This window comes from Nomascus leucogenys, chromosome 20 (assembly GCF_006542625.1).
Source record: "Nomascus leucogenys isolate Asia chromosome 20, Asia_NLE_v1, whole genome shotgun sequence".
NCBI classification, from domain to species: domain Eukaryota; kingdom Metazoa; phylum Chordata; class Mammalia; order Primates; family Hylobatidae; genus Nomascus; species Nomascus leucogenys.
Window position 1 is genome coordinate 67,395,847 of NC_044400.1, and position 20,675 is coordinate 67,416,521.

The following is a 20,675-nucleotide window of genomic DNA, read 5'->3' on the forward strand; positions in this document are numbered from 1 at the left end:
CCAGGGCCGCGCGCCACCCACGTGTCCAAGAGCGCAGTGCCCGCCCAGCGCAAACCCCCCAAGGCCGGCAGCTCCTAGCCGCGGAAGCTCTCCCCTTGCACATGAAACCTGCACTGGCTGGGGAACCGCAGACTGATCGCCAGCGGCACGTGCGGGGTGCCGACGCCTCGCCGCAGGGTGCGGGTGCCCGCGGAGCCAGCCAGCCAGAGAGCCAGCGGGAGAGGAGAAAGGGTGGGCGCGCGGGTGGGCCCGGGAGGCGGAGACCTTCGGGAAGCTGGGGCCACGCGGCGGTGCAGGCGACGGGACTGCAGTGCCACCTCTCCCGAGAAACCCACACGCTCGCACGCCCGCGCGCGCACGCACGTGCACACGGTGGGCAGGGAGAAAACGAGCGAGAGTCTGAGTGCTGGGCTCTTTTTAGCGATGGCTTCTGCTCTCAACAGCAAAATTAACCCTCCCGGGACTTGCCAGGGCTCCAAAGCCGACGGTGGCGCCGGCTGGAGAATGGACTGTGATCCTGAGATGCACGTGAAAATGTGCAAGAAGATCGCCCAGCTCACCAAGGTAAGGTGGGGCGCAGCGGGCCAGCGAGCTGCACGCCCGGGGCGCCGGAGCCGGGAGTCAGTGCGGATGCGCCTCCCGGGAGGCCTGGGCCGAATCCAGACAGAAACTTTGTCTCGGAGGCCAACAGGGAAGGGAAGCGGTCCTAAATCTGGGTGACTTGACCTTCTAGAGCCACCATCCTAAAGCAGCAGAGAAAGAGGATCCTTGCCAAGGAAACTCCCACAGCCTGCTTGCTGAGCTGGTGGTCTGTGCTTTTCCAAGGTGGGACTGTGAATCGTGCGTGTGTGTGAGTGTGTCCCCGCCAGCTTTGCTCAAGTGCCTAGAATGTTGTGATTTCATTCAACTGCCATACTTTACAGCTGGGGAGGTCATGTGGGCTCTATTTAAACACTTGATCCATTTATTCCTTCATTCAACAAATATTTGCGTCATTTGTTGAGTGCCAGCAGCTTGCGTGGCGCCGTACTAAACCTGGAATGCAGCCTAGGGGACTTACTATCAAACTGGGTGCAGACGTGTGTAGGAGCATAAATGGGGAAAAGCACGATTCACCAAATAATTATGGGATTAGGAAGGACCTTGGGAGGTCAGCCAGCCCACCTCCCTACCTCGTGCAGGGCCCTGATTGAACCTTCCCAGACTATGTCTTTTTCAAGAAGACCAGCAAAAAGATGCCACCAGTGCTCTTTGTTAACCCTCTGCAGCTCCCCAATTAGGAGCCCCTTGTCACAGACTCCCCTCTGTGCCTTGTCTAGATTGAGAACATCCCTCACTGTCTCCCATACAAGGTTTCAAGTGGATGAATTTAGCTGTTTGCCTTGGGATGATTTCCTTTTGGTCTCATAATAAACTCCTGGTGCCCTGCCCGCCAGAGAAAGCAAAGGTCCAGGTCTGTCCGGTAGCGTCTGGAACATGCTGTCTTTCCTCACCATCTCCCTCTCTCTTCCCACACATTTTTTTGTGGGATCACAGACATTCCCCTCCCCCTGTCCCGCCAACCTCACTATTTTGCCAGGAGGAATAGAGCACAGAGGCTTGGAATTGAACACTAGCCGCCTTCTCCCACCTGTCTCATTAACTTCACATTCTTTGCACATGAGCCTGTCTCCAAACAGGGCTCTCTTTGGTCAAGGGATGAAAAAAAGAAATTGGAGATAGCCCTTAGAGTCCTTGGCATGTATAACTGGTACTATTGATCTAACCTACATTCATCTAAATAGTGACATCAACCAAAACATGTATTTATTCAAGTACCTGAAAAGGCACTTGGCACAATGCAAGTCATCTTCTCTATCTTCAAAGAATCTAAAATAGTTTTAGAGAAACAAGATTTGAAATATTGAGTGAAAGCTAGAAGGCTATGTCTTGGATGCTAAATTGGGTGTTTCCAATTACGAGTGCTATAGAAGTAAAAACAAAGGACAAATCAGTATGGGAGGAACAGTGAGGGGAGATTTTATGGAAGAGATGATCCTTGAATTCAGTGTGGACTTATGGAATTCCTACTATGTGACAGCTGCTATGCTGAATGTTGATGGCATAACAATTAGTAAGATATGGTCTTGCCCTTGTGGTATGACAAACACATAAACAGATCATTTCAATATAAAATAGCAATCATTCCACTCATTAATATTTATGGCACACCTATTATGTGCCAAGCACTGAAAACACAGCAGTATAGGAGGCATACATGATTCTTGGCCCACAGTAGGCAGTGTTTCTTAAAGTATATTCTGCATTAGAAATCACAATTCATCCTTATGTAGTGCCTCTGTTTACCATTTTATGCTAATTGCTTAAATTAGAAGTTTTTGTTATTAACAGGCCACCCTTCTTTTGGCTAATATTTGTATGTGAAATATTTTCCCTATCTTCATATTTAATCTTTCTATGAGTTTTATTTTGGTTGTGTCTCTGACAGGTGAATTTAATCCCCAGGCATTTATTGCAATTACTAATATATTTGGGCTTTTCTTCCATCGGATCTTGTGTTTTTCATTTACCATTCTTTCTCCTTGCTTCTTTTTCTTCCATTCTTGCCTTCTATCGGATTAGTAAAGTGATCCATATTCCACTGCTGATTTAGGTTTTATTTCTATTCTTCTCAGAATCGTCTTTTATTTTTCAACATACATACTTAGCTCTGATATTTTTTCTAACAAAGTTAGTATGTAATTGTTTCTTCCCATGAAAGAACTTTGTATATTTACTCATTTAACAGCCCCTTTCTTCCCATCTTGTTATTGCTGCCTAGAGTTTTATTTTTACTTTTTTTGTTTGTTTGTTTAAAAGACAGGGTCTTGCTCTGTTACCCAGGCTGGAGGGTAGTAGCACAGTCATTGCTGACTGCAGCCTCAAACTCCTGGCCTCAAGCGATCCTCCCACCTCAGATTCCCAAGTAGCTAGGAACAGGTCCACACCACCACCCCCAGCTAATTTTTTCTTTTTCAAAAATTTTTTGTAGAAATTGAGTCTCACCATGTTGCCCAAGCTGGTCTCGAACTCCTGGCTTTAAGCAATCCTCCCGCCTCGACCTTCCAAAGCTCAGACATGTGCCACCACATTCAATCTGTTTTTACTTCTTAAATTTAAAAATAGTTTTTATAGTTAAAAGTTAAATTTATGACATTTTATCAATTTTTCTGCTCACTATTTTTTTTTCTTGAATCTACAGTGTTCCCTTTGGGTTCACTTTTCTTCTGGCTGAAGTCCACCCTTCAATAGTTCTTTCTGTAGGTGCCTTGGTATGGGAGGGAATTCATTATTGGAAATGTCTTAATTTTGCCCTCACTGTTGTATGATAATTTATTTGGATATAAAATTCTAGTGAACAGTTATTTTCCCATACCACACTGATGATAGTACTCCACTGTCTTCTGGTACTATGTGTTGCTGGTTAAAAATTCTACTGCCAATCTAATTTTCATTCCGTTGTAAATAAGCTGCGTTTTCTCTTTGATAACATTTCAGATTTATTTTGCTTATTTTTACTGTTCAGCAGGTTTTCTAGAACTGTCTTGGTGTTAATCTTTATCCTCTGCAAAAGTAGGAGGTACTATCTTTTGAGGATTACCATGTGCTGCTTTTGTTGTTTTTTTTTTTTGAGACAGTGTCTCACTCTGTCACCCACGCTCGAGTGCAATGGTGTGATCAAAGCTCACTGCAGCCCTGACCTCCCATACTCAAGCTGGACTGCAAGTATGAACTACCATGCCCAGCTAATTTAAAAAATTTTTTTTGTAGAGACAGGGTCTCACTATGTTGTCCAGGCTGATCTCAAACTCCTGAGCTCAAGCAGTCCTCCCGCCTTGGCTTCCCAAAGTGCTGGGATTATAGGGGTGCATGTGCTTTCTTTTAATTCTGGAAAATTATTACTGATTTTCTCTTGCAATACTGCTTCCTAGCCGTTACCTCCGTTATCTTTTCTGGCACTACCATTAGGTAAGTGAGGAAGCCTCACTATCTATATCCTGAGATGTTATTTTTTTAAAAAAAGATTTTGTCTTTGTGTTGCATCCTGGTGAATTCCTTGCCTTCCAATTTGCCAGTCTTCTAAATAATTTGTCCAGTCCAGAGTTTTTCCCATCTATTAAGTTTTTTGAATTTCAATAATTATATTTTTTATTTCTAAGATTGTGCTTCCTATTTTCTTTCTGCCTAATTTTGAATAACAGTTTTTTAAATTTTTACAGCTTTATTGAGGTATAATTTACATACCATAAAATTCACCTGTTTTAATTGTTCAGTTCAACATTATTTTAGTCATTAAGCCATTACCATAATCCAGTTTTAGGGACATTTTCATCACCCCAAAGAAATCTTCCCTTGTGGCCAGTTGTAGTCGGTTTCTGTTCCCACCACCAGCCCCAGGCAACCATTCATCTACTTCCTATCTCTTTCAATTATCTCTAAATGAAACCATATAATAAATTATTTATTCCATCTAATTCTTTTAGATTCATCCACATTGTAACACATATCATTAATTTGTTCCTTTTTATTACTCACTTATTTATCTTGTTGTATGGGTATGTTGTGTTTTATTTATCCATTCACCAGTTGATGGACATTTTGAGTTTCTACTTTTTGGCTTTTATGAATAATGCTGCTATGAACATTACATTCATGTGCAAGTCTTTATGTGTTCTTGGAGATACCTAGGAGCGGAATTTTGTTAAGTTGTATGGTAACTCTTACTTTTTTAAGAAACCACCAAATTGTTTTGCGAAGCGACTGTACCACCATACATTCTCCAGCCTACTTCTTCAGCACAATCTCCTAATACATCCCTATGCACCCAATTCTCAGGTCACAGAGAAGTACGATTCTTTCCTTACTCCACTGTGCACTCACCTAGCTTTCCTCTTGAAGTTTCCTCGCCTGAAATGTCTTCATCTCTAAAAGTAAAATCCTGCTTATCTTTTGAGCCCCACCTCCTCTAAAAAAAAACCTTTTAAAAACCTTACTTTTGTGATTTAGACTGTGTTAATTGGCCAGGCGCAGTGGCTCACGCTTGTAATCCCAGCACTTTGGGAGGCCGAGTCAGGTGGATCACCTGAGGTTGGGAGTTCGAGACCAGCCTGACCAACATGGAGAAACCCCATCTCTACCAAAAATACGAAAAGAATTAGCTGGGCATGGTGGTGCATGCCTGTAATCCCAGCTACTGGGGAGGCTGAGGCAGGAGAATCGCTTGAACCCAAGAGGCGGAGGTTGCAGTTAGCTGAGATCATGCCATTGCACTCCAGCCTGGGCAACAAGGATGAAACTCCATTCCAAAAAAAAAAATTGTTAATTAATTTTTAACTGTGTATTAATTGCATTTACTTATCCATCCATTTCTCCAGCAGTTTGTACAAAGTGTGATACATAGTAGATCCTCAGTAAACTTGTTCAATTTAATTATAGTTTCCTCCCATAGGTTTGTTAATATTTCTTTCATTATACTTATCCCTATGATATTATAGTTGACTTGTGGATAGTATGTCCTTAAAGTAATAAGCTCCTGAACTGTATTCATAATACTTTACACCTGGTAGGCTACACCTGGTAGGCAGTCAATATGTGGTAGTGTAGTAAATGAGTATTTATTTACACAGTGACCCAAGGCCCAAGTTGCACATTAAAATCACCTACAGAGCCCTTATTTTTTTACTGTATCAATGTATCCAAAAGATTCTAAAATATCTATTTATTTTTAATTTATATATATTTAGTGGGTACAAATGTGCTTTTTACATGGATACAATACGTGGTAGTGAAGTCTGGACTTTTAGTGCAACCGTCACACAAATAGGGTACATTGTACCCAGGAGCTATTTATCATCCCTCATCCCCCATCCAGCCTCCCACCCTTGGAGTCTCCAGTGTCTATTATTCCACATTCTGTGTTCCTGTGTACACATTATTTAGTTCCCACTTACAAGTGAGAACATGTGATATTTGACTTTCTGTTCCTGAGTTATTTAACTTAAGATAATAGCCTCCACTCAGAGAGGTTTTAAAAACACACCAGTTAAAGACTTGACAACTAAATGCAGTGCCTGTCCTAGATTGAATTCTATACTGACCAGAAGAATTGCTACAAGAGATGATTGGGTCAGTTGACAAAACTGGAATACAGATGTTGGGTAAAGAAGATGAAAGTGTTTGTATTGATGTTAGGTTTACTGGAGTTGACTGTACTATGGCTATGCAAGAAAATATCTTATTCTAGCTGGGTGCAGTGGCTCATGCCTGTAATCCCAGCAGTTTGGGAGGCCGAGGCAGGCAGATCACAAGGTCAAGAGATCGAGACCATCCTGGCCAACATGGTGAAACCCCATCTCTACTAAAAATACAAAAAAGGCCGGGCACGGTGGCTCATGCCTGTAATCCCAGCACTTTAGGAGGCCGAGGTGGGCAGATCACGAGGTCAGGAGATGGAGACCATCCTGGCTAACATGGTGAAACCCCAACTCTACTAAAAATACAAAAAGTTAGCTGGGTGTGGTGGCACGCACTGGTAGTCCCAGCTACTCGGGAGGCTGAGGCAGGAGAATCAATTGAACCCAAGAGGCAGAGGTTGCAGTGAGCCAAGACTGCACCACTGCACTCCAGTCTGGGCAACAGAGCAAGGCTCCATTTCTAAAATAAAATTAAATTAAAATTAAAATACAAAAATTAGCTGGGCATGGTGGCACGCACCTGTAGTTCCAGCTACCCTGGAGGCTGAGGCAGGAGAATCGCTTGAACCCGGGAGACAGAGGTTGCAGTGAGCTGAGATCGTGCCACTGCACTCCAGCCTGGTGACAGAGCGAGACTCCATCTCCAAAAAAAAAAAAAAGAAAATATCCTTTTCTTAGGAAATGCACATCGAAGCTGATCTTACATTTAAGGAAGTATGATGCCTTACTCTCGAAGCATTTCATTTCATAATATAGAAAACAGAATATGGAAATAGAATAAAAGATACATGAGACAAAATGGGGTAAAATAGGTGATTCTGAATAAAAGAGTATGTGGATGTTCTTTGTACTGTTCTTTTTCTGTCAGTTATTTCCTAAGTTTGAGATTATTTGTAAGTCAAAGTTTAAAACAAGCAAACCAAACAGCATACAGGGCCCAGGCCCATCTTATAAGGAGAAGAGAGAATGGTGACAGGTATTAGTATTTTTTTCAAATCCCTTTGAGAGCATCCAATGTGCTGACAGGGTTGAGAACCACTGGTTTGGAGCAATTGAAGGATGGAACAGTAAAATGCACCCAGAGGAGGTATCTGGAAGAAGAAGAGGTTCCAGATCCATTCCCCATTAAATAAAGCCTTTGGGAAGCTTTTGTTCTTGAAAGCATCAGGCAGGTTTCCCCAGCCCTGCCCTGCCTCTGGGCCTGTGTCCTCCTCTCTCTGTTTTTGTATCCTCCTAGCACTCTCTAGCTCGGGTTTTTTGTTGGTCTTTGAGACAAGGTCTGGCTCTGTCGCCCAGGATGCAGTACAGTGGTATGATCTGGGCTCACTGCAACCTCTGCCTCCTGGGCTCAAACCATCTTCCCACCTCAGCCTCCCGAGTAGCTGGGACTACAGGCATGCACTGCCACGTCTGGCTTTTTTGGTAGAGACAAGGTCTCACTATGTTGCTCAGGCTGGCCTCATACCCTTGGGCTCAAGCAACCCTCCCACCTCAGCCTTCCAGAGTGCTAGGGTTGCAGGTGTGAGCCACCACTCTCGGCCTCAGCTGGTTTTTCATTTTGCAGCTCTCTCCACAACCTCATCCCCAGCAGGGTTGGAATCCCTCCTGCCTAGGGATTCTCCAATTCCCATTTTCAAGGAATAATAGAATGTCTTACCCCAAATACAAGTGTTAATGAAGACTCTTTTGTATTAAAACAAGAAAATGAGTGGGATAGCATGTATTCCTCTACAAGAACCATCTCTCAAACTGAAGGCTGGGCTGGGCGCAGTGGCTTACACCTGTAATCCCAGCACTTCGGGAGAGCAAGGCAGGCGGATCACCTGAGGTCAGGAGTTCAAGACCAGCCTGACCAACATGGAGAAACCCCATCTCTACTAAAAATACAAAATTAACCAGGCATGGTGGCGCATGCCTGTAATCCCAGCTACTCAGGAGGCTGAGGCAGGAGAATTGTTTGAACCCGGGAGGCAGAGGTTGCAGTGACCCGAGATTGTGCCACTGCACTCCAGCCTGGGCAACAAGAGTGAAACTCCCTCTCAAAAAGAAAAAAGAAAAAAAGAAAAAATACTAAAGACTGACTCTCAAGAACCCAGACCACACACAGGAGAAGCGGATACCAGGGCACTACCTCTCATCTGGACCAACTAGAGGAAATGTACCCAGGAGGAAATGAGCAGGCATCTTAGTGCCAGAAGCTGCCAAACTCAAGTATAAGGAGTCGAATAGCCTCATGGGACTCTCTCACTCATTCTTGTTTTGGATCTCTGCCAGTTTGTCAGAAGACCCTGCAAGAGCAAATGCTGAGTCAAGTGGCTGCAATTTCTCCATGTTAATAATACCTTACGATTCTTTAGTTTTGCATACTTTGCAAAGCCTTTGACATACTTACTCATCCTTTGTGTGCACAGCAATTCTGCATGGCTGGGAGGGAAGAACCATCTCTAATTGAGAGGGGGGGAATCTGAGACCCAGGAGGGCTCTGACAGAGCTAGGACATCCAGAATCCAGCGCTGGATGTGTGTGTGTTGAAGACAGGGAGGTGGGGAAGTTTCTTCCCTGTTCATCCTGATGTTTCCATAGCCTCTCTCAATTACTTTTACTATCTTTTCCACTGCAAGGCGGAATATATAATTAATTAGTGAGGTTTGGAGCAGGGACTGGGCCTACAGAGCTTTTGCCTCTTCCTCCCTTCTTGCTCCTGGAGTGATCTGCCTATAGAAGCACACATTGTCTTCTACACATCAATTTTACAGGGGTAGGTGCACCTGGCAGGCAGAGCTGCCCTGGCCTGGCATTGTGACCGGATGGATAAGCATCAGGAATTCAGCTTGCCAGTGGATATACGCCACAATCTCCATATTAACTTTAGTTGATAAAACGGTGATAGTTTGGTCTCAAAGCAGCCTCACACCTTGGTCTTGTATTTCAATTAGATCAGTGGGGAAGAGGAATGTTATTTATTGGGCCATCCTAAAGATCCAACAGACAGATCTTAGGATGGGTCTAGCTTTGAGGAATTTGGTATAGAGTTATAGTGAAAACTAATTCCTTTATTTGGGAAAGCATATTAACCTGAGAGTGGGAAAGTTTTGAGTGGCAGTGTGGTATTTATCTGTAGATACATCTTCAATGGGAAGTTCAAGAGGTCAAAGTCACCACTTCCTGCACAGTGGCACAGCCAGACCATGAGGACTGTGCCTCCACATGTCCCAGGACCCTACCCATCTATTAAGACACATTAATAGAGACAATAATATTGTCTGTTTTGGGGGTGGGGGATGGGAGGTGATGGGTATAGGATTGGGAGATGTCGTGGAGAATAGTCTCTGAGTTTAAAATCAGAAATAATAAGGAAAAATAATTATCATTTCTATTCAAAGTTATATGTTAAATGAATTTAAATTTGATTTGTTTCTAGAGGGCAACTTTTCACCCTTATTTATACTAATGAATATAAATGAGAATTAAATAAGAATAAAAATGAAGACATCTAGAGAGCAAATGAATAATTTTGGGGTTAAACTTGGAATGTTCTTGCTCTGGATCCCTGTGTAGCTGGTATCAGCTAAATTACCACCCCTTCAAAGTGGCCTTTTCTGACCTCCCCATGCAAAGGGGCCAACTGTCCTCATCTTTAATTGGGGGAAAATTTTCCACCTTGGTGATATGTTGTGAGGCTTCACCAATATAAGGGATGTAAGTGAAAAGTCATTTATAACCCAATGCGGGGCACATCTGAAGCTTGACAGATGTTCATTTCCCATCCCTTTCTGAACTGGAGGAACTTCAGAGAGTCAAGGACTGCTGCCCAGCTGTCGAACTTGGAAACAAGCCAGCTCTTCTCCAGGCTGAGAGGCCAGGGCAGTGTTGCAGGGCAGGAGGAGTGATGCCTGTTGCCATGAGAGTCCTCAGCAACAGGCTGTCATTTGAGCCCTGTGTTTTCATGGCTTAAAGGTGTGGAAATCTTATGGCACCCACTGGCTCCTCTCGTTTTTCTGAAAATATCCTCTTGCTAGCAGGAGCTTGTTTGAGGACAGATGTTTAAGCAGTTCCATGCCAGTTTGCTTTAGGACTCTAGACTTGAAAATGGCAGATCTGTTTTAACAAGCCCTCTCTGTTGGAATCTTTTAACGATGTGATTCATTGTGTAAAGAGCTCTCACAAATCTTTGCACCATACCGTAAACGGTTATGAAGTGCACCTTAAGTTGAATGTCCTTGAACCCTGCTCAGATCCCTGAACTTCTGCGTAACCATTCTGGTCTCTCCACTTTCCACAGTGCCCCCAAAACTCCCCTGCCTCACCCCAGCCTTCCTCCTATCCTTTCTCCACACAGCAGCCAGAGTGATCTTAAAACTGAATCAGCATTCCCATACACGGCCAGTGGGAATATAAAATGATGCAGCTGCTGTGGAAAATGGTCTGGCAGTTCCTCAAATGCTTGGACATGCTTATCTTTCCACTCCTAGGTATATACCCAAGAGAAATGATGCAAGAATGTTCATAGAAACGTTATTCACAATAGCCAAAAAGTGGAAACCAACTAAATGTCCATCGATGGAGGAATAGATATGTACAAAAAGAAACCTTTCATCCCTTAGACAAAGAGGAGTGTGACTCACAGATGCAAGGTTTCTTTATGGAGTAATGAGAATGTTCTAAAGTTGGTTGCAGTGATGGTTCTGCAGCTCTGAAGATACTGAAAGCCATTGAATTGTACACTTTTTGGGTGGATCTCCCGGTATGAGAATTATATCTCAATAAAGCTGCTAAAATGAAAACAAACAAAACTTGAATCAGGTCTGTCTCCTGTTTAAATCTAGTTCTGGCCGGGCGCGGTGGCTCACGCCTGTCATCCCAGCCCTTTGGGAGGCCGAGGCAGGCAGATCACCTGAGGTCAGAAGTTCAAGACCAGCCTGGCCAACATGGTGAAACCCCGTCTCTAGTAAAAGTACAAAAAAATTAGCTGGGCATGGTGGTGTGCACCTGTCATCTCAGCTACTCGGGAGACTGAGGCAGGAGAATCGCTTGAACCCGGGAGGCGCAGGTTGCAGTGAGCCAAGATTTTGCCACTGCACTCCAGCCTGCACGGCAGAGTGGGACTCCATCTCAGAAAAAACAACAACAACAACAAAAACTAGTTCTGAGTCAAGTCCTGGTGACTTTACCTCATAAACAAAATGAGTAAGTTCTCCATTTCCACCTCCATTCTCCATTTCCACCTCCACCATGGTCGGAGCCACCTTCACCTCTGGCCACCAACCCCTGCTATGACGCCCGCACTGGCCTTGTGGTCCACTCTTGCCCACTCACACAACGGCAGGAATTATCTTTCAAATATAAACCAGAACATGTCATTCGTCTGTTTAAAACCTACCACTGGCTTCCCTTGGGATGAAATTTCAATTCCAATTTCACTAAGAAGAAAATGTATTCACCTTATAATAATTTCTTTTATCGTGGTCACTCGAGGTAGCTCCTGTCCGTCTCTCAGTCTCATTTCCTCTGCCACACCACCCTTCTCTCAGATCTTCTCCTGTGCCAAGCTTGTGCCACAGCGGGCCTTTGTCCTCGTGGTTTCCTCTGCCTGATCCGGACTCAGCCAACTTGGCTCAGATGTCTCTTCAGACTAATGCGGCTGCCCTGCCCCACTCTGAGACTATCTCAGCTCCATCTGCCTTTTTTCCTTTATTGGTTTATTGCCTGAGGGTAGGGATTTCTGTCTATTTCTGTCCTCTCCTATATCCCCAGTGCCTAGAACTGTGCCTGGCAAGTGGTGGGCACCCATCAAGTATTTGTTAATAGACTAAGTGAACTAAATTCTTCTTAGACCTCCCATTGCTCTTAGAATAATATATCAAATTTCACCAGGAACTACGATCATCTTATGGGGGAGTGGGGAGGCCTCATTCAAGGTTCTGGCCTTGAACTCAAGAGGTCTAGCATCTTATTTCGAGTGTTTTAAGTGCACTAGGAAACTGGCCAGCACTGACAAGTAGTCTCTACCCACTCCCTCCCAAGCTAATACCTAACTTAGTCACTCCCAGCCCCTGACCACAATGACGGGATCTATTCAGACATGGTGCCTCCATTTGGTCAGATCCAAATTCCTTCAGGGAACCAGAGTTGTAAAACAAAAACAATAATGAGAAATCAATCACAGACAGAAAACACACCCATTTTTGAAAACTCAAAAATATAGAGTTTGGAGGCTGAAGCAGGAGAACTGCTTGAACTTGGGAGGCGGAGGTTGCAGTGAGCCGAAATCACAACACTGCACCCCAGTCTGGGCAACAAGAGACTTCCTCTCAAATAAGAGGTGGGGGCGGGGGGTCAGAAAACTATGGCCCACAGGCCAAATCTGGCCCACTGCCCATTTTTATATGAGTTCCAAGTCAAAGATGATTTTTACATTTTTAATTGATTGATGTCTTTGAAGAAATAATTTGAAAACAGAAAAAGAAGAAAAAAATTGTACATACTTGAACAAAATCAAAAGAACTTCTGTGACACTTGGAAAATTATATGTAATTCTAATTTAGTATCCATGAATAAAGTTTTATTGGAACACAGCCATGCCCATTCATTTACAGGTTTTCTAGAGTAGCGTTTGTGTTAAAACAGCAAATCTGAATAGTTATGACAGAGATTGAATAAAGCCTAGAAGAACTACTACCTTTATAGAAAAAGTTTGAAACCCCTAAATTAAAGCAGGCAAATAAACACTGGATCACTAATCTTTTAATTGAAGGCTCAGTTTCAGTTCTTTGGGAATGGCTTGTTGAGTAGCACTGTGCCTTATTAGTCTTGTTTAAAGTACATCCATAGTTAGGGTGATCTTTTAATTTCTCATCCAGACTGGGACTCTTCTGAGATCCAAAGGAGGTTGCAGGGCGTGGCGGGGGGGGGGGCACTAATCCAGAGAGAGTGCTGAAACAACAGTTGCAAACAGGGACTGATCCAAGTGTAAGGTCACCTTGCCCATAATGCATTTGTACTTTTTCCCATTTTGGCTTAAGTGAAGAATGAAAATCTAAAACCCACGTAAAACAATCTAGTTCACAATTCTCCTAAACCTTTAAAACTTGTTTCCCAATCTTTTTCACTTCTCTGTCACACATAATTTGATACCAGGTTTTCTTCCTTTAGCAATTTGCCTTTATTGAGTTTTTCCAAAGCAGTGAAGCCTGTTTTCATAGGAACAAAAACTTTCTTTTCACATCCATTTATAATTGACTTACTGAGAGGTGACAGCATGCTGGCATCCCCGGCAGCCCTCGCTGGCTTGGCGCCTCGTCAGCCTCGGAGCCCACCCTGGCGGCGCTTGAGGAGCCCTTCAGCCCAGCACTGCACTGCAGGAGCCCCTCTCTGGGCTGGCCGAGGCTGGAGCCGGCTCTCTCTGCTTGCCAGGATGTGTGGAGGGAGAGGCGTGGGCAGGAACCTGGGCTGCGCGTAGGGCTCGTGGGCCAGCGTGAGTTCCGGGTGGGGGTTGACTCCACGGGCCCCGCACTCGGAGGGGCCGGCCGGTGCTGCTGGTCCCGGGCAGTGAGTGACTTAGCACCCAGGCCAGCAGCTGCGGAGGGTGCGCCGGGTCCCCCAGCAGTGCTGGCCCGCTGGTGCTGCACTGGAATTCTGACGAGGCCTCAGCTGCCTCCCCGCAGGGCAGGTCTCGGGACCTGCAGCCCACCATGCCCGAGCCTCCCCTGCACGGTAGGCTCCTGCACAGCCGGAGCCTCGCCAAGGAGCACCGCCCCCTGCTCGGTGTCACCTGGTCCCATCAACCGCCCAGGGGCTGAGGAGCGGGGGCACTCTGCGCAGGACTGGCGGGCACCTCCGCCTGAGGCCCCTGTGCGGGATCCACTAGGTGAAGCCAGCTGGGCTCCTGAATCTAGTAGGGACTTGGAGAACCTTTATGTCTAGCTAAGGGATTGTAAATACACCAATAAGCACCCTGTGTCTAGCTCAAGGTTTGTAAATGCACCAATCAGTGCTCTGTGTGTAGCTAATCCAGTGAGGACTTGGATAACTTTTGTGTCTAGCTCAGGGATTGTAAACGCACCAGTCAGCACCCTGTCAAAACGGACCAATCAGCTCACTGTAAAACAGACCAATCAGCTCTCTGTAAAATGGACCAATCAGCAGGATGTGGGTGGGGCCAAATAAGGGAATAAAAGCAGGCTGCCTGAGCCGACAGTAGTAACCCGTTCTGGTCTCGTTACAGATCTTGGGAACTTTGTTCTCTGGTGTTTGCAAGAAGTTTTGCTGCTGCTCACTTTTTGGGTCTGTCCTGCCTTTGTGAGGTGTAATGCTTGTGGGGAAGGTTTGTAGCTTTGCTGTTGAGGCCAGCAAGATCACAAACCTGCTGGGGGTTGAGGGGGGGGGGGGTGGTGGTGGTGGTGGAATGAACAAATCCGGACAGGAGGAAGGAGCAATTTCAGATCCGGCGTCTTAAGAGCTGTAACACTCATGCGAAGGTCTGCGTCTGCAGCTTCACTCCTGAAGCCAGCGAGACCATGAGCCCACCAGAAGGAAGAAACTTCAAACACGTCTGAACATCAAAAGTAACAAACTCCGGACACACCACCTTTAAGTATTTTAACACTCACTGGGAGGGTCCATGGCTTTATTCTTTGAAGGCAGTGAGATCAAGAACCCACCAATTCCGGACACATTACCACGGTGTTAAATTACATAATATCAACAACAAATACAACCAGCATAAACAGGTGGCAGTGTGAACAGAGAGAGGCTGAAGAGTTTCAATTTACCCACATCTTGGTTGAAAGCAGACTGGCCAAAGAGCTTCTACTGTTTTTTATACAAAAACTGAATTATAATTTTGGTATGCTGTTAACTAAGAACTTTGAAAATATTGTCAATATGAAGGATCGTGAAAGTTACGTTGAGATAATCCCTCACTGTGAGCCACTCTGGTTGACCGCTGTTTGTCATTATATATTATTATCAATATTAACATAATCAATATTATAAGCAATATTGTAGTGGCCTCTCATTGATTCTATTTGCTAGATGTTTCCTTGAGGTAGATTCCTATGAGCAGAATTCACCTTTGTTACAGGTAATGACCATGAAAGAATATCAGGAAGATTTGAAGAGACCAGGTTAGAAAAAGAAATATGTAGTGATTAAAAAGACAATCTGATAGACAAGATGTGCTGAGGTCCTGACTTGGTAACTACAAAGTTTGCGATTTTAAAAGCCGTTTATTACACTTTCTCCTCCCAGCATCCAGATACTAGAACTCCATGGGAGCAACACTTGTAGTTTTAGGGACGATGGCAGAATTACTTTCTTTTTTTCTTTTTTTGAGACAGGGTCTTGCTCTGTTGCCCAGACTAGAGTGCAGTGGTATGATTAAAGCTCACTGCAGCCTTGACCTCCTGGGCTCAAGTGATCCTCCCACCTTAGCCTCCTGAGTAGCTGGGATTACAGATGTGTGCCACCACACCCAGCTAATTTTGTTTAGTTTTTGTAGAGACAAGCTCTTGCTATGTTGTCCAGCCTGGTTTCGATCTCCTGAACTCAAGTGATCCTCCTGCCTTGGCCTCCCAAAGTGCTGGGATTATAGGCATGAGCCACCACTCCTGACCCCAGAATTACTTTCACATTACATTGACATAATCGCAGTTCAGACTGTCGGTTTGTATTTTTACTGTCTGATGGACCTGTTTGAAGTTACTCCCTATATGCTGAGCCTCCAGGAAAAGAAGATATATCTGGAAAATGCTCCCAGGTTGCTCAGGGTATCAGAGAAACAAGTGCTCTCTCATAGCCCAGCGGTCCAGTAGAGTCAATAGCATACTAGCAGTTCTCACAGGACAAGACATTGTCCCTGATCTCCTGAGGAAGGCTTATTCTTAGCTGTGGAAACTTTAGGAGGTATAGCTGTCGGACCTTTAGGAGATGAAGCAGAAAGATCTACTTGTGAATCTTTGATATCCTCAGGAATAATGTTGTTCCCAGTCTTCTGAAGCAGAAGGAGCATTACATAGGATGTTTTTTCGTTTTTGTTTTTGTTTTTTGAGATGGAGTCTTGCTGTGTCATCCAGGCTGGAGTGCAGTGGCACGATCTCAGCTCACTGTAAGCTCTGCCTCCTGGGTTCATGCCATTCTCCTGCCTCAGCCTCCTGAGTAGCTGGGACTACAGGTGCCTGCCACCACACCTGGCTAATTTTTTGTATTTTTAGTAGAGACAGAGTTTCACTGTGTTAGCCAGGATGGTCTCGATCTCCTGACCTCATGATCCACCCTCCATGGCCTCCCAAACTGCTGGGATTACAGGCGTGAGCCACCACGCCGGGCTGAGAATTTGCATTTTAATGCAAGCTCCCGGGTGATGCTGCAGACTACAACAAGTCTTTAGGATGATCAAGGATCTTTGCTTTTCTCATCTTTGAACTCCCAACGGCTTCTAGCATACTGCCCTGCTCTCAACAATATTCAATAAAATGAGTTGGACTTTTCACTGTTAAACTTTTGAGGACAAGAACCTTGTCTTATGTTTTTTACATCTTTAGAACCTCCATTAATGCCAGGAAACAGTGGGTGCTAGTAAGAGACAGATTAAAGGGTCGGTGTGCCAGCAAAACTCCTACCAATAAGGCGTGCTGAGGCCTTTCTGGGTGCCAGTGGAAATACCAAGAGGTGCAAAACATATGAGAACCTCCTTAAGGATGTATGCATGTGCTTCAATGAGCCCTTCCAGGTTAGAGGTGCAATTTGGAGGGGTCTTGTGGAGTAAAAAGAGGTGATCAATAAACTGCTTTGTGAAGGAGAGCACCTTTGGTTAAACACAAGCTTCTGTTTTAGTGAGCAAATATGCAGGTTTGGGGCCAGAGCTGAATTGTTCCAGGCAGTAAAAGGAAGATTAGTCTCTCCCCTCTTCCATTTTCCATGGTGTGTTCAGTCTCTTGGCATTGACCCAATACAGATTTGAAAACAAGTGACAGATGTTAGCCTGTTTAGTTTACCCATGGGTCTTGGTCTAGTTTTGCATGCTGCTAATTTTGTTATGATTAGGATGACAGAAATATTTGTGGGTGATGACAGAGTAAAAAACATGTAGGTAGGTGTTGGGGGCGGGTGGAGAGCGTGAAGAGTGATATCTGCACATTTTGAAGACAACGTTTGTCTAGATGGTATTTTTAGTAAGGCCAACTAGATCCAAAAAGGTAACAAAAAAAAAGTAGGTGTGCCTTGTTTTTTGTTCACTTCCCTGCCAGGGTAGTCTGCCCTTGAAAAAGCAGGCCCCTCAAACATCTGCTGTTCCTTGCACTTGCTAGCTCATTAATGGCATTTTCCCAGAGACCTAGAAATAGCAAATTCCATTAAAAGGCTTATCATTAAATACAATACAGCTCTTTATGTGGGAGAAGGATGGCCTCTGAATAAGAGTCCATTAGGGCTGTGGGCTGGAAAAAATGGGTCAGCTTTCTTTTAAGGGAGAAATTAATATAGCAGACAAGAGCCAGCAACAGTGGCGACATTCATCTTGCAAAGCCTCTTCTCTTCACGCTGCCAAAGTGCGTCCGTCCAGACTTGCTATTCCTGTCCTTGGCCCGTGGAGCGGGGCCTATTTGTCCCAAGGAAGCCTATCAAATTATCTGGTAACAGCCTAAATAAATATGAGGGAGAAGATTAGAACTGAGTACAGGTGCATGTGCATGTGTGTGGGTGTGTGTGCGCACATGTGTGTGTGTGCCCTCTGAAAGCTAGGCCAGGAAAGCAGACCTAATCAGTAGCTCATTTGCTGATCTCTCTCCCCTTAGGTGGATTCTAATGTCAATTCTATGGGAGGTGGCTCATTGCTGAGCCTATGAAGTGCTGTCCCAGGAAGACCCAATTTAGAGAATCTCGTTTTCAGTGTTGGAGGCCAGTGCTCAAAAGGACTGTCCAGCAACCAGTATCCTCATTGTGACTTAGGCAAGCTGAAGCACAAGGCACGATTAGAACTTGCTGGCTGGGGTTCACAGGCAAAGAAAGAACTAGCACTGAACAAAATGGGAACTGAGAAATGAACATCCCATTGACAGCAGCCAGGGATGCAGTGTCCAAAAACCGTAGAAAACACAGGAGTGAGTCAGGAACATGTCTGTGGTAGCAGAGCTGTTCAGCTGTGTAGGCTGTAGAGGCAGTGAGCAGATCCGGAAGGTGCAGTGATTCAGAAGTCAGGGCAGTTGGCAGTTGGAAGTAGGTGTTCTGTCCAAATTCAACAGCATCCCCTGCTAGTAGGATATGGATGAGAAGACCCAGCTCTACAGGAAGGAGTTGGCAGAGTAACAAACTTTTAGCAAACAACTTGGAGAGTTTAGAGAACTTGTGAGACATTCAAAAAAGAGGTGTCTTATAGGCATTTTGATGTATAGTTGTGCTAGTTTGGATGCCTGCATTATTGTTCACCAAATAGTCACTCATTCCTGTCCCTCTCTCCAACTCCATGAGCAGAGATTACTTCCTTATCCCATTGATAGTGGGCTTCTCTTTGCAACTTGCTTTGGTCGACCGAATGTTAGAGGATGCAAACACAGGCAGAGGCCTTAAGTGTACTTGTGTGGTTTAGTGATTGCCATGACAATATCATGTGTTGGTGGCCACTGCTCTATAGCCTGGCCCTAATGAAGCCAGATCTGAATCCAGCTCACAGCCTGAAGCCGAGCCCACACAATCTGAAGCTTAGGGCAGATGCCCTTAACCACGCCCAGCCTAGATCAGCTCGACCGCTGTTAACCTAAAGGAGAATATATGTGTCTTATTGTAAGTCATTGAGTTTAAGGGGTGGTTTGTTACGTGGCATTCTTGTGAGCATCTTTTCTGAGTCTGAAACTCAAAAAGGATGTCTAGACCAGAGATTCTGGTTTAGGAATTATTATCTCATAGGAGATACTTTGTTAATTTGTTCATTTACTCATTCACTCAGTAAATATTTAGTACAAGCTTATTCTGTGCTGGATACTTCCATTCATTGGTATGGAGGACACTGTGTAAGATTCTTATGGAAAGAGGTCTCTTGGCAGCTTTCCCAGAGAGAATTTGCAGAGGGAGAAGAGAAGGACATATCTAAACAAAACAAAACAAAACGAAGAGCCCTGGGGATTGCTAGCCCATGAAAGAGAGCGCCTGAGATCCTTCAGAGAGGTAACAGGAAATGCAGGAGAAGGTGGTATTTTAGAAAGCAAAGGAGGAGAGCCTTTTAAGAGAGGGAGAGTACTGACTGGTGGTAGATAGTACAGAGAGGTAAGGCGGGTTGAGGCCTGAAAAACAAAGCAAAACAAAAAGTCAGCTGTGGTGACTCATGCCTGTAATCCCAGCACTATGGGAGGTTGAGGCAGGTGGATCACATGAGGTCAGGAGTTCGAGAGCAGCCTGACCAACATGGCGAAACCCCTTCTCTAATAAAAATACAAAAATTAGCTGGGCATGGTGGCCTTTAATCCCAGCTACTTGGGAGGCTGAGGCAGGAGAATTACTTGAACCTGGGAGGTGGAGGTTGCAGTAAGCCGAGATCGTGCCACTGCACTCTAGGCTGGGCAACATTATGTCATTATAGTTGGCCATTGGTGGCCTGGGTATTCCAAGACTGATGGGCCAGGTTGGAGAGCCTGGTGCAGAGAGCCAGGTATTGGTATCTGTATAGATCTGCTTGGGCTGTGATAACAGAATGGCACAGAGTGGATAGCTTCAACAACAGATACTTATTTCTCACCGTTCTGGAGCCTGAAAGTCCAAGCCCAAGGTACTGGCAGGGCTGATTTCTGGTGACGGTTCTTCTCTCTTCCTGACTTGTAGGCTTGTGGCTTTGTCCTCATATGGCCTTTTCTCTGTGCACACAGGGAGAGAGAGAGAGAGAGTCCTGCTGTCTCTTCGTCTTCTAATAAGGACATGTGAGGGAACTCCCTTTGTGCTGGCAGTGAGCTGAGGACCAGGACAGAGCCTAGGCACTACCTTAGGCTTAGGGCAGGCTTCTCACCCTGGACACTACTGACGTTTGGGGCCAAATAATTCTTTGCTGTATGAGCTGTCCTGTGCATTGTAAGTTGTTCAGCAGTATCCCTGGCCTCAACTAAAAATGTCTCCAACACTGCCAAATGCTCCCTGGCTAGTGGGGAAGGGACTATGCAATCAACTGTTGAGAACTACTGACTTAGGGTGAGGTCCTTGTCCATTCAAGGTAGAAGCAACCTTTGACATTGACTTTGAAGAGTCTTCAGTTCTCTACAGCACGACTCAACTGAAAATCCCAAAGTGCCTTGGAGAAAGGGCATTTCTTCTGAGAAACACAACAGGCTCTTATGCAATTATGCAACACCCTGGGGCTTTTACTGGTAAGCCAGAGTTTCCAAGGAGGACTTAGGGATCAGACTCCCATTTTCCCAGAGATCTTTTAGGATTCTAAGTGCTCTGAAAATTAAAAGGACAATT

At 44.9% G+C, this 20,675-nt stretch overlaps 1 protein-coding gene across 1 annotated transcript in view; it reads left to right on the plus strand.

The window, feature by feature from the left end:
* The first annotated feature begins 357 nt into the window (after positions 1-357).
* FAM184B (family with sequence similarity 184 member B) overlaps positions 358-20,675 on the plus strand; it is a 147,555-nt gene continuing 127,237 nt past the window's right edge. The window contains exon 1 of the mRNA XM_030801156.1: positions 358-564. Coding sequence (XP_030657016.1) covers positions 424-564 — 141 coding nt within the window. The 5' untranslated portion in view covers positions 358-423. The remainder of the gene's footprint in view (positions 565-20,675) is intronic.